At 40.3% G+C, this 14,827-nt stretch overlaps 1 protein-coding gene and 1 non-coding gene across 2 annotated transcripts; one reads left to right on the top strand and one right to left on the bottom strand.

Annotated features, from left to right (window-relative positions):
- Positions 1 to 5,003: 5,003 nt before the first annotated feature.
- On the bottom strand, positions 5,004 to 9,895 carry LOC135147891 (uncharacterized). Its single transcript, XM_064081927.1, has 4 exons — positions 8,927 to 9,895; positions 7,761 to 8,275; positions 6,935 to 7,646; positions 5,004 to 5,843 (listed from the first exon to the last, which is right to left on the bottom strand). Exons 1-4 carry the CDS (start codon positions 9,893 to 9,895, stop codon positions 5,004 to 5,006), a joined length of 3,036 nt encoding a protein of 1,011 aa, XP_063937997.1.
- Positions 9,896 to 10,493: 598 nt separating this feature from the next.
- On the top strand, positions 10,494 to 10,600 carry LOC135148171 (small nucleolar RNA R71). The gene has a single exon (XR_010286063.1). It is a non-coding gene; the product is annotated as a small nucleolar RNA R71 (small nucleolar RNA).
- The last annotated feature ends 4,227 nt before the right edge of the window (positions 10,601 to 14,827 follow it).

Below are 14,827 nucleotides of genomic sequence, written 5' to 3'. Positions count from 1 at the left end.
TCATTCTTTAGACTAGCTAGTAGACCATAAAGAATTGCAACTTTCCAACAAACTCATCATGTCACTAATCTGCATTCACTTAGCAAATATCATGTTCGTGATGATCATCAGGTGTTGGATAGTAACTCATAGAGAGCTAGTGAAGAAAGAGATATACAAATTCCGTTGGATCTGCAATTACAAAGTCCTCGAAATTGTATGAATCTTCATCTTCTAGCTCATTGTAATATCCTGAACCAGAGTCTCGTCAATGGTGCTTTAGTTCAATCATGAAGGTTGTTGAGTCCCCTAAGATGTAGAGTCCTGAACTTGAAGATTCTATTTCCATTATCATCTGCATAACCTTCTCCTTTGAAGTAACTCTAAGCAACCAGATTTGGCTTGTTCCTCGTAACAGAGCCAAAATTATCCAGTTGGAATCTAAATACCCGACAAGTACTAAGTAATGAATTGTCATTAGGTCAGGGTATTGTTCGGTGAAATCTACACGCAAGCGCACGTGATCACAAGTAATATATTAAGTTCGATCCCACAGAGACTGGTGAATTAAGAATATGCACCTATGCAACAATGTATGATCAATTATCACTGCTAAGACAATTAACAAGGATTGGTTTCTTTTATACTAATAACTAAATTTACTAATCAAATTCAGAATAGGAAAACACATGGGATTCTAACTTCATTATCGAATTCATCTAGAATTGAAATTACTGATTAACATGCAACTGTTGATCCTAATCAGACAACACGAAAGTAATACATGCCAACTCTCGTTGCACACATATCATACCAATCAAAATCCGCAATTAAGACAGAAATCTCATGGACACCAACAAAGCTCAGACCCTATATCTCTATAGCGGTAGTGTAAGAAGAGAGGTTTAAATAACAAGTCATCTATCGTGATTACACAGGGTGATAAAAATAGTTCAAGTCTATCACAAATTATGCTTCATTCACATAATCCTATGTTTACATGGCAAAGTTCTAAATTCAATCATCCACTCTCGCTTCAGAAAGAATTAACAAACAACTTAGAAGTTAGCTACGCTCCTAAGAAGATTAAGCACGGCTCATGCAAAGAAATCAACGTACGTCACAAAATCAATCAAACAATCTCGTTACTAAACTACATCGATAAATCCATTAGAATCCCATGAAGGCGGTTAGTTCATAATCGAACTAATCGACATCATGGGTTCTAGTGAAAACATGATAGATAAAAGACAAGAATTAAATGGAATAAAAATGCTTGAATTAATAATAAAGATCACACGTTATAGATTTGAAGTTCACGATCTCGCTCGAAACTGTCACTTCCTCGCGAAGAACGATCTAATACAAACTGATAATGTGCTTGATTACAAAAGAAAACTAACTATATTGTTCTCTTCTACTCAAACTACTTCTATGAGGCTAGGGTTTTACACACGAGAAATAAAAATACATTGACCAAGTCAACCGGGCCTCGACCGCTGCGAAAATCCACTAAAAAGCTGTAAAAATCGGCCCGGGGAAGTTCTGCTGGGCGCGGCCGCGCTAACTTAGCGCAGGCGCGCTAGTTGCAGCAGTTAGTAGCGCGGGCGCGCTAACAAGTAGCGCGGGCGCGCTACTGTCTGTGATGACAGCCCCGTTTCTTCGTTTCTCGCTCGTTCTCGCGTGCATGTCCTTCCTCGCTTCTAGTACCACTTCCGTAGGTGATCACGGTTGCATTTAGCACATGCAACAAGCCCTTTAAACCCCTAGATAGCTCTAGTGGACGAGTGTGCTCTCGTGAGGGTTTGTAGAAGATATACCCACAAAATCCCAAGTCGCGGTGAATCCACAATCCTCTATTCTTGCAAATAATGCACCAAAACCAACCTAAAATGATAGAAAATCACTTCATCGCCTCAACTCGTGACCTGCACAGAAAAACAATAAAAACACATCAAAAGACACTAAACACTTAAGTACAACCAACCAATTTAAGTGGAAATGAAGGCCTATAAGTGTGTATAAATACCACTTATCACACCCCCAAACTTAAACTGATGCTTGTCCTCAAGCGTCAACGACACTATACAATAATACAATGCAATGCATGAATGCAACTACGTGATGAATGAGTGAACCATGAAGTAATTGCCTTGCCAATTATAATACCTCAGATTGTGCTAATGTTCTCGAGTTTCATCTCTCTCGCTACTAAGTCAATTACTCTTCTATTTACAAGTGTGGAGTGCCAGTGTGTGCAAGCATGCTCTTTTATTGAGACAAGACAAAAACTACTACTCCCACAGAATCCCAATCAAGAATCGTAGAAGTTTAGAACTAACACCCCGTCACTCAAGTCCAACTAAAAGCTAAGGTCCCAAAGAATATCCATACCCTTCTATTTTATTCCCTATATATTTTTTTCTTTTTCTATTGGTGATTAATTGCTCGGTCTAAGGTCAGAGCGCTTCGCAGTGTAAATGCGTTACGAACACCACAAGACTTCACACACCAATTATTCACTTTATTCTAGTGGTTTATTTAACCGTGCAATGGTTGAGATCCCTAAAGATTTATGCACTAGTACCCATGTAGCGAGCGTTGGGTCAACAATCCCAAACCACGAAGGGCTTTAGGTTGTTAGGCACAAAGTCCCCTCAGACTTAATTACTCGAGTACTAATGAGCTCAACCTAGTTAATTCTACCACTTATTTTTTCTAGTGAATTTATTTACTACTATTTTTTTTTTCTTTTTTTTTTTTTTTTTTTTTTTTTAGAAAGGTATATCTACTCCTCAGTTCCCCCAAACTTAAGATTTACAGACCTAAGCTGAAGGGTGCTCAATTCAATCCTAGAATTCATGGAATTTCGTCTAAATCCTATCTCAAGAACATATGTGAATTACAATTTCCAACACAAGCAATTTTCAAGTACTAACCTAGCATTGCAATTGAAACTACTAATCAAGAACTACGCACATAACTCATCATAGGCAATTGATCTGGCTTAACTTCATAATTCATGCAAATGCTCGTGATACTAACTACGACAATTACCACTAAACATGTAAAATAAAAAAAATTGAGAAAAATAGAAAAAAACGTGAGAAATAATCAAAACAAAATAAAAAAAACGTGAACTACATGAACTAACTAACACATGCAATAATAAACTACATAATAATATGCTCTTCCTTAGATTACCACCCCCAAACTTAAAATTTTCAAAGTCCCCATTGAAAGTGATAAAAAGGCTAGAGCGAACACGTACCTAATCGGAGTCCTCCCCCTCCTCTGCCGGAGGTGAATCAGGTGGAGGATACTGCATCCCTGCTCCGAATACTGGCCACTGAACTGTGACCCCCTGTGCCTGGAAAGCACTACCTAGAGCCTGTGTCAAGTCAAAAGCAAACCTCTGGTGGATGTCATGCATGGTATCCATCCGTCTCGCTAGGCGGCGATAATGAGCATCTCCCATCGGTTCGGAGCTCCTCTCCGTCTGTGAAGTACCAGCTCCAGAAGCTCTAGGCTGCTCCCTCCTCACAAATGCTGGACGTCCCCCTGGCACCTCATCATATATGTACCCGAGGCCTCGAGGGTGGGGAACTCCTCCATCCCACTCCGTCATCCGACTGATCGCCGAATGATCAATAGGTGTTCCCGGCAACTGTAGTTGCTCGTTGGCTGGCCAACGAACACCGCTTGATCGACAGAGCTTCGTAACAATTGTGCTATATGGAATGGCACCAGTGGTTCCTCCCCGTAAGAACCTCAGCATCCCCTGATGAATAACATGTCCCAGATCAATATACTTGCCTGAGACAATCCCAAAGAGCAGAATCGCTCTATCCACTGTCACCTCATGCCCATGAGAAGATGGCATGATGTTAGCACAGATGAAGGCATTCCACGCCTTCGCATACCGGTTCAAAGCGGCTGCAGGAAAAGAAACATGTGCCGGCAAAGGAGGTGCAGTCATCTTCCAATGCGTGTCCGGTACACACATGTCATACACCAACCGCTCAAGATCAATCGGATCATCATCAAACCGGCGTTTGGCACGCCCAATCCTCTCAACAACCCAATCTTCTTCATTACGGCGCTTGGCACGCCCCCCAATCACCCTACGGATCGCCTCCGCACTATAATCAACTCGGATTCCCCGCACCACCGTGAATCCATCGCGATTCTCCTTGGCATTAGCATAAAACTCTCGAATAATAGCCAAGGGAACCGCCTCCGGAGCCTCGCAAAAAGACTCCCAACCCCGCTCTTGAACCATGTTCAAAAGCTCACCATCTTCCGCCGTGGGTAAGAATCCCCTCTCCTTGACTAACGACTTATTCATAAGCCGTTGAAACTCGGTTCGTGCTCCATCGGAAGTGAACTCAACCTCACCCATCGAGGAAGAATCGCTAGATGTAGGGGCTTGGGTGCTTGTTCCTTGTGATCTTCGGGCTCTTTTGGGTGCCATTGGTAGAGATTTAGAGTTGCAAGAGATTTGTGTGTAGTGGGTTTGAGAGATTGGATGAAGGTTGTGTGTATGGATGTGTATATATAATTAGGGTTTAAAGAATTATAATGGGATTTGGAGATGGGTTTTGTGTTTATATAAGGATTGGAGAGCTGAGTCAGGGTTTAATAAGATGTATTTCGGGCTAGGCATGCAAAATTAGGATTGTGGGCTTTTAAAAACGAAAAGAAAATATTTTTGGGAGAAAAATCGCCTGGCTCGGCAGTCAGTAGCGCGGCCGCGCTAAGTGTAGCGCGGGCGCGCTGTGCAACTTAGCGCGGGCGCGCTGACACTAGCGCGGGCGCGCTAGTGTCTGACACCCGGGGGCTGAATTTTTCGATTTTTGTGTTTTTGAGGTTTACAATGGTACAATGTGGTTCCAATGCGTGGGTTGCCTCCCACGAAGCGCTTGTTTAACGTCGTTAGCTCGACGTGAAGTCCAGAATTAATCCGATTCTGATTGAAGAATCGTGGTTTGTACCTCACGATTCACATTTCCGCCAAAGTAAGGTTACAACCGTTGACCATTAACTTTAAATGATTCATCCGGTGATTTGGCATAGATTTCTACTGCACCATGGGGAAATACCGTCTTGACTGTAAATGGTCCCGACCAGCGTGATTTGAGTTTCCCTGGAAATAGCTTCAACCGAGAGTTATACAGTAGAACCAATTGACCAACCACAAACGATTTTTGTATCAGCCGCTGATCATGCAATCTTTTCACCTTTTCTTTGTAGAGTTTGTTATTTTCATAAGCACGGAGGCGAAACTCTTCCAACTCATTGAGTTGAATCATGCGTTTTTCTCCAGCTAACTGTAAGTCGAAATTCAACTTCTTTAGTGCCCAATAAGCTTTATGTTCCAACTCTACTGGTAAGTGACAAGCTTTCCCAAACACTAGCTGAAATGGAGAAGTACCTAACGGTGTTTTGTAAGCTGTTCGATAAGCCCAAGCAGCCTCATCTAATCGTAAGGACCAATCTTTTCTAGAAGGGTTAACCACCTTTTCTAATATGCGTTTGATCTCTCTGTTAGACACTTCAGCTTGACCATTCGTTTGAGGATGATAAGCAGTAGCAACCCGGTGATTGATATTATACCTCGTCATCAAGGTTGTGAATTTCCGATTGCAGAAATGAGAGCCTTCATCACTGATAATGACCCTAGGGACTCCGAAACGGGTAAAGATTTGTTTTTGAAGAAATTGCAAGACCACCTTAGCATCATTTGTAGGTAAAGCTTTTACCTCCACCCATTTAGACACATAATCCACTGCCAATAGAATATACTGGTTGTTGCAAGATGAAACGAACGGTCCCATGAAGTCGATACCCCAAACATCAAATATTTCGACTTCCAAGAGCATTTTAAGAGGCATTTCATTCCTCCTAGAGATATTACCTGTACGTTGACATCGATCGCAACCCAACACATACTGATGAGCATCTTTAAATAGAGTTGGCCAGTAAAAACCTGCTTGAAGTACCCTCTTTGCTGTTTTCTCTCCGCTGTAATGGCCCCCATAACCAGTGGAATGGCACTCGCGCAAAACTCCCTCAACTTCATTATTGGGAATACATCGTCTGAGAATTTGATCGACTCCTTGTTTAAACAGAAAGGGTTCATCCCAAATAGGGATGGCAGTTTTACCCGACCCGATGGATACCCGACCCGTTCCGACCCGATTGGGTCTACCCGAACCCGATTTTTTTGGATCTGGATCTGGATCTGGGTCTTATTTTTAGACCCGAAAGAGTTTGGATCTGGATCTGGATCTCAGGTATTCCGAACCGAGACCCGACCCGAAACCCGAAACCCGATTTAAACCCGATCCGAACCCGAAACCCGATAAAAACCCGATGCAAATATTATATATATATATATATATATATATATATATATATATATATATATATATATGTATATGTATTATGTTTAATGTAAAGTATATATATTGAAATACTATGAATTATAAGGTATATATGAATATTAACATTTTACTTAATTTTATATGCCCAATATAGAATTTATATTCATTTCATTAATATTTTTCTCAATTATTGTGCATTCAAAAATGTAAATATAATAAAAATATAAAATATAAATGATAAGTTGAATGATTGTATACAATTAAGTTACATGTTTCACGTGTTTATTATACTAAACGATACTTGTAAAAACCTTTTTTATATTCCTAAATTTAAAAAAATTAATCATCACAATTTTTTTATAGATTTATAATTTTTTTTTAAGACCCGAATTAGACCCGGACCCGAACCGAAACCCGAAAAAACCCGATGGATCGGATCTGGATCTTCATTTTCCAGACCCGGACCCGGACCCGAACCGACCCGAAATATAATGGATCGGGTCTGGATCTCAAGAAACCCGACCCGACCCGACCCGTTGCCATCCCTAATCCCAAATATACCATTTCACATCGTGAAGGAATTTCTTGCGTTGAGCATAAGAGAATTCTGGAGGAATGATCTTACTCACCAGATAATTTACAATGTCAGCAAACCATGGCTCTTCTGCCTCAACTTCAAACAACTGTTCATCTGGGAAGAATTCATTGATTAGTGTGTTGTCGGTGGTTTGTTTGCTGTGATCTTCCAGTCGGGATAAATGATCAGCTACCTGATTTTCTGTGCCCTTCCGATCTTTAATTTCCACATCAAATTCTTGGAGTAATAGAACCCAGCGAATTAGTCTTGGTTTAGAATCCTTCTTTGAGATGAGATACCGAATGGCTGCATGATCAGTGTATACCACTACCTTTGTTCCAAGAAGATAAGACCTGAACTTCTCAAAGCTAAAGACAATAGCTAGAAGTTCTTTTTCAGTAGTAGTGTAGTTCAATTGTGCATCATTTAATGTTTTGCTGGCATAATAGATAACATGAAACACATTACTTGTACGCTGGCCCAGTACCGCTCCTACAGCATAATCGCTGGCATCACACATTAATTCAAATGGTTTACTCCAATCAGGTGCAGTAATGATAGGTGTTGATGTCAACTTCTTTTTCAAAATTTCAAATGCTTCCAAGCACTTTTCATCAAATTTGAATGGGATGTCTTTCTCTAGCAGATTGCAAAGAGGTTTAGAAATTTTTGAGAAGTCCTTGATGAACCTTCGATAGAAACCTGCATGACCAAGGAAGCTTCGGATGCATTTAACCGAGAGTGGTGGAGGTAGATTTTTAATTATTTCCACCTTCGCTTTATCAACTTCCAGTCCGTTGGCAGATACCTTATGTCCCAAAATGATTCCTTCTTGCACCATAAAATGGCATTTTTCCCAATTGAGAATCAGATTAGTTTCCACACAGCGCTCAAGAACCATTCTCAGATTCGTGAGGCATTCGTCATAAGATGTTCCAAATACAGAAAAGTCGTCCATGAATACCTCCACATTGATGCCGATCATCTCTGAGAATATTGCCATCATGCACCTTTGAAACGTGGCTGGTGCACCACATAAGCCAAAAGGTACTCTTCGGAATGCGAAAGTACCATAAGGGCATGTAAAGGTTGTCTTTTCTTGATCCTCCGGAGAAATAGCAATCTGATTATAGCCAGAATACCCATCTAACAGACAATAGAACTCATGGCCAGCCAACCTGTCAAGCATCTGATCAATAAAAGGCAGAGGGAAGTGATCCTTTCTTGTAGCTTTATTCAGCTTTCTGTAGTCCATGCAAATCCTCCAACCGGTGACAGTTCGAGTTGAGATGAGTTCCCCTTTTTCGTTGGCTACTACTGTCATGCCTCCTTTCTTAGGCACACATTGTACTGGGCTCACCCATGAGCTGTCAGAAATTGGATATATGATACCTGCATCGAGCCATTTAAGAATCTCTTTCTTTACAACCTCCTTCATGATAGGATTTAATCTTCTTTGTTGTTCCACTGAAGGTTTGCTTCCTTCTTCAAGAAGAATTTTGTGTTGACAATATGATGGACTGATTCCCTTGATATCAGCTATAGTCCACCCAATTGCTGTTTTGAATTCCCTTAGCACCCTCAAAAGTTTTTCCTCTTCCTCACCTGACAAGTTAGCGGCAATAATAACAGGAAGAGTAGAATGTTCACCAAGAAAGGCATACCTCAAGTGATCCGGTAGCGGTTTAAGTTCAAGTTTAGGTGCTTCGATCACTGATGGTTGTAGTGGTTTGTGATCTTCCTTTAATTCTTTCAAGCCAAGAGATTCGACAGGTGGTTCAAAATTCCTTCGCCAAGGTGATGAGTTAAGATGATGGATTTCTTCCAATTCTTCTTCACTGTCCAATTCCTCATCATTGGTAAGGATTGCTTCCAATGCATCATTCTGTAAAACCCGCTGGCTATTAGCTTCTGCCGTAGTATCAAGTACATCCATACTGAAACAAGATTCCTCATCAGTTGGTAATTTCATTGCATTGAATACGTTGAACGTGACCGTCTGATCTTGTATTTTCATTGTAAGTTCCCCTTTTTGTACATCGATCAAGGTTTGTCCGGTGGCTAAAAAGGGTCTGCCCAAGATGATAGGAATTCTTTTGTCTTCTTCAAAATCAAGAATCACAAAGTCGGCTGGGAATATTAATTTATCAACCTTGACCAGCACATCTTCAATTATACCCCTCGGATATGTGATCGAACGATCAGCTAGCTGCAAAGACATGTTTGTCGGCTTGAGCTCTGGCAGGCCAAGTTGTGTGAAGATCGATAGAGGCATCAGGTTGATGCTAGCTCCCAAATCGCACAGACACTTATCAAAAGAGAACTTCCCAATAGTGCAAGGGATAGTAAAGCTTCCCGGGTCTTTCAGCTTAGGTGGTAATTTCTGTTGAAGCACAGCACTACATTCCTCTGTTAAAGCCACTGTCTCTAACTCTTCGAGCTTTAGCTTTTTCGAAAGAATACCCTTCATGAATTTGGCGTAGCTAGGCATTTGCTCGAGTGCTTCAGCAAACGGAATGTTGATGTGAAGCTTTTTAAATACTTCTAGGAATTTACCAAATTGTTTATCCAGCTGCTGTTTTTTTAACCTCCTAGGAAATGGAGGTGGTGGATATACTGGTTTTGACATCGGAGCAGCTGCAGGACTAGCCTTATCCTTTTCAACAGTAGTGTTGATGCCAATTGTGTTCGAAGGAAGTTCTGTTGGAATTTCTTGCGGTTCATCACCTTGATCTTGTACTGATGTTGAGGTAGACCCTGTTGTAGTTTTTCCCGATCTCAGCGTAATGGATTGGACTTGCTCTTTAGGGTCCCTCTTACCTGGTACCTCTGTATCACTAGGGAGATTCCCCTGTGGTCTGCTTAATAAAGCGTTAGCCAACTGACCGACTTGTGTCTCCAAGGCTTTTAAAGTTACTGCCTGACTCTTGTACATGAGTCTTAGCTCTTCCATGTCAGACCTTTCGTTATTTGTTTGCCCATGATTCTGAAATCCCGGAGGGTGATATGGCTGTTTAGGTGCATACTGTTGTGAAGTCCCAGCCTGACTATACTGTTTAGGTCCCTGTTGGAATCCTTGTTGAGGCTGATTATAACCCTGATTATTACTCCAGCTGAAATTCGGATGATTTCGGTTGTTAGGGTGGTAAGTAGCTGGAGCAGGCTGTTGACCTCTCTGAAAGTTGCTCACAAATTGTGCTGATTCACTAGAAATGGCACACTGATCAGTAGCATGAGTACCAGCACATAATTCGCAAATAGAGATTGGCTGTTGAATTCCTTGGTGAGCCAAAGAATCGACTTTCATCGTGAGAGCCTTAAGTTGAGCTGCTATAGCTGTAGACGTATCAAGATCAAGAATTCCGGCTACCTTTCCTTGAGTAAGTCTTTGAGTAGGGTTCTGATATTCATTAGCAGCCATCATTTCAATAAGATCATAAGCTTCTTCATAACTCTTAGCCCATAGCGCACCTCCAGAAGCAGCATCAAGCATAGGTCTGGATTGAGGTCCCAGACCATTATAGAAACTGTTTATTTGCATCCAATCCGGCATGCCATGATGGGGACACTTCCTTAGCATCTCCTTATATCGCTCCCAGGCTTCACAGAATGTTTCTCCTGATTGTTGAGAAAATTGAGATAGAGCATTTCGTAGTGCAGCAGTCTTTGCCATGGGGAAGAATTTAGTGAGAAATTTCTGAGCTAGATCTTCCCATGTAGTAATCGAACCAGATGGTAAAGAATGTAACCATCCCTTAGCCTTATCTCTCAGTGAAAATGGGAAAAGCCTTAGCTTCACAGCTTCATCAGAGACATCATTGAATTTGAAAGTGTCACAGATCTCTATAAAATTCCGTATATGCATATTGGGGTCTTCAGTAGGAGAACCCCCATACTGTACCGAGTTCTGGACCATTTGAATAGTTCCTGGTTTGATTTCAAAGGCTTTGGCTGCGATTGCAGGCCTGACGATGCTTGATTGGATATCATCGATCTTTGGCATAGAGAAATCCTTTAATGCCTTACTGTCTGGTTGTGCTTCAGGTTCTGTCATTGTTTCAGAATCAGAAGAAGAAGATGAAGATGAATCAATTGCTTTTCTTTTACGGGTTTGAGAACGTGTTTGCATAAACGCGATCCAAGTACCTGAAATAAAGAAAAGAAGAAAAGTGAGAAGAGAATAGAATCCTAGTCAGTGAATTTTAATGCACACTGATGACAAGTACATAAACTAATTAATTAACACCGAGTCCCCGGCAGCGGCGCCAAAAACTTGTTCGGTGAAATCTACACGCAAGCGCACGTGATCACAAGTAATATATTAAGTTCGATCCCACAGAGACTGGTGAATTAAGAATATGCACCTATGCAACAATGTATGATCAATTATCACTGCTAAGACAATTAACAAGGATTGGTTTCTTTTATACTAATAACTAAATTTACTAATCAAATTCAGAATAGGAAAACACATGGGATTCTAACTTCATTATCGAATTCATCTAGAATTGAAATTACTGATTAACATGCAACTGTTGATCCTAATCAGACAACACGAAAGTAATACATGCCAACTCTCGTTGCACACATATCATACCAATCAAAATCCGCAATTAAGACAGAAATCTCATGGACACCAACAAAGCTCAGACCCTATATCTCTATAGCGGTAGTGTAAGCAGAGAGGTTTAAATAACAAGTCATCTATCGTGATTACACAGGGTGATAAAAATAGTTCAAGTCTATCACAAATTATGCTTCATTCACATAATCCTATGTTTACATGGCAAAGTTCTAAATTCAATCATCCACTCTCGCTTCAGAAAGAATTAACAAACAACTTAGAAGTTAGCTACGCTCCTAAGAAGATTAAGCACGGCTCATGCAAAGAAATCAACGTACGTCACAAAATCAATCAAACAATCTCGTTACTAAACTACATCGATAAATCCATTAGAATCCCATGAAGGCGGTTAGTTCATAATCGAACTAATCGACATCATGGGTTCTAGTGAAAACATGATAGATAAAAGACAAGAATTAAATGGAATAAAAATGCTTGAATTAATAATAAAGATCACACGTTACAGATTTGAAGTTCACGATCTCGCTCGAAACTGTCACTTCCTCGCGAAGAACGATCTAATACAAACTGATAATGTGCTTGATTACAAAAGAAAACTAACTATATTGTTCTCTTCTACTCAAACTACTTCTATGAGGCTAGGGTTTTACACACGAGAAATAAAAATACATTGACCAAGTCAACCGGGCCTCGACCGCTGCGAAAATCCACTAAAAAGCTGTAAAAATCGGCCCGGGGAAGTTCTGCTGGGCGCGGCCGCGCTAACTTAGCGCAGGCGCGCTAGTTGCAGCAGTTAGTAGCGCGGGCGCGCTAACAAGTAGCGCGGGCGCGCTACTGTCTGTGATGACAGCCCCGTTTCTTCGTTTCTCGCTCGTTCTCGCGTGCATGTCCTTCCTCGCTTCTAGTACCACTTCCGTAGGTGATCACGGTTGCATTTAGCACATGCAACAAGCCCTTTAAACCCCTAGATAGCTCTAGTGGACGAGTGTGCTCTCGTGAGGGTTTGTAGAAGATATACCCACAAAATCCCAAGTCGCGGTGAATCCACAATCCTCTATTCTTGCAAATAATGCACCAAAACCAACCTAAAATGATAGAAAATCACTTCATCGCCTCAACTCGTGACCTGCACAGAAAAACAATAAAAACACATCAAAAGACACTAAACACTTAAGTACAACCAACCAATTTAAGTGGAAATGAAGGCCTATAAGTGTGTATAAATACCACTTATCAGGTATCAGAATCCGCACACTCTGCTTTCAAATTGATTGAGATCATCTTGTTGTGCAATCACTCAATCTGGATCCCTTTAAGAGCTTCTGAATCTTCCTCAAGTTTCACTTCAGATTGAAACCTAAAGAAACAACATTCTTTGACAATAGCTCTCCTAGTCTTCACTTCACCATTAGGAACATTTAAGAACTAGAACCCGGGAATGATATTGAATCCAAACCTTTTGTCTAAGTAGATACGTTCTTGATATGTCCCGTTCATCTTCAATGTGGTGTTGAGTTTGACTAGTGGATCCACCAAATGCTCCCCCTAAGCTGTTGGTGGGATCTCCTTAATAATCCTTATCCTTGCAAAGAGATTCTTCTTGGATCTGAATCATTATAATACAAATAATATCACCTTTAACAGCTTGGAGCAAAGTGTCGTTCAATGTCCTGTCTAGACTTACAATCACCTTCTGTTGATTAATCACAATCACCCTGTAGACTGTAGACTCCATAGAGTAGCCGAGGAAAGTATTCTTTGAGATTCAAATGCAAGACTTGCAAAGATGCTCACATTAATTTTGAGATGAAGCATTTTCCTCCAAACACATACCAAAAGATAGTGTTTGCTTCTGATTGGCCACTAACAAGAATGGTGCCTTTCTGGATTTATCAACAATCAGGGTTCATCTTGATCAACCTCTATTTGTGATGTCTTGTCCTTCGAACACATACGAACAACACGAAAGAATCTAGAGTAGTTAATGATCATCGCAAAAAGATATCTAGCTTTGTTTGCAGACATGACATTAGCTGATCCGTAGAAATCCATACGTATCATCTGAAGCGGCTCAGTAATGTTGATCATATCTTTGCTTCTGTGCAATGTTCTTTCGACTTTCCTATTTTGACATAACTCATATCCTTCATCCAATTTTAATTCCAGACGAGGTAGTCCTCTCACCAATTCTCTTCTTACTAATAAAAAGAGCTCCTTGTTTTGACATACAAGTTTGAGAGCTTCAAGTGCCATAACTAATACTCATCTGATGAAGCTTCACTATCAAAACAGCTCACTCCATCTTCAGTTGAAGTTCCATATTAGCTACGAGTAAAATTCACATCCTTCCTGATTTAAGATAAAACACTATTCCATGAACTGACATAATGTCCTTTGTCAGAGAATCGTCTGATACTAGGAATGTGTGTTTTGACTTCTTGCAAGAAAGATGTGCTTCCATGATGACATTCCAGGAAAACAGGCAAGTCCTGCAAGAGAATCTTTGTTGTCATCTTTCAAAGATTATTGACGGAACTGCTCACATGATCACATTTACTAACAGGGTACTTTTTGTGAATCATATGATTTCAGCTACTCAGCAAACAGAGTACACCAAAAATCATATGGAACATATGTAACCTGCAATCACAAATGGAAAGAGTTCTATGGTCCCCAATCATAAATGGGTCCGGATGGATTAGAGATTTTTCTTTAACAGTGGTAACAACAGAAGCAACCTTAACATGCTAATTCTTATTTAGACATTGCCCTAATGTGATTCTCAAACATGCTTTTCTAAAATCAATGCAAGTACAAAGACATGCATTCATGACATGAAAATAAGCAGACATGATGTTGAATACACATGGCAAACAATCAAGGATAAGACAAGAGCAAGATAGACAGTTATGCAGTTCAGAAGATTCAGTACTCTCTACTTAAACCAGTTAACATAAGTGCAACAGGTAGCAAGTAGAATTACATATATATTCAATAATCTTCGAAAAGCATATGGATCTGATTCCAATCTGTTGTTTTATGGCATTATACTATCTCTATTACCTAAGTCAGTTTTAGATCTAACATGAAGTTCTAAAAGTTCTACTAACACAAGGTAGACATTCCATCATAGAACAAAATAAAATCCTTAACAAACAATTCAGATTAGATAAGCAAATCTAATTGTACTAGGGAATCTGAAAGTAAGTGTTTTAACAAAGTTATACATGCTAGGATCATAACCCCTAAAACTAAGAGTTGTTTTGGAAAGGAAAGCTTCTAATCTCACCATTGCAAATA

The sequence above is a fragment of the Daucus carota genome, chromosome 7 (genome assembly GCF_001625215.2).
Source record: "Daucus carota subsp. sativus chromosome 7, DH1 v3.0, whole genome shotgun sequence".
Classification (NCBI taxonomy): Eukaryota; Viridiplantae; Streptophyta; class Magnoliopsida; order Apiales; family Apiaceae; genus Daucus; species Daucus carota.
This window is presented reverse-complemented; position numbering and strand designations above follow the sequence as displayed.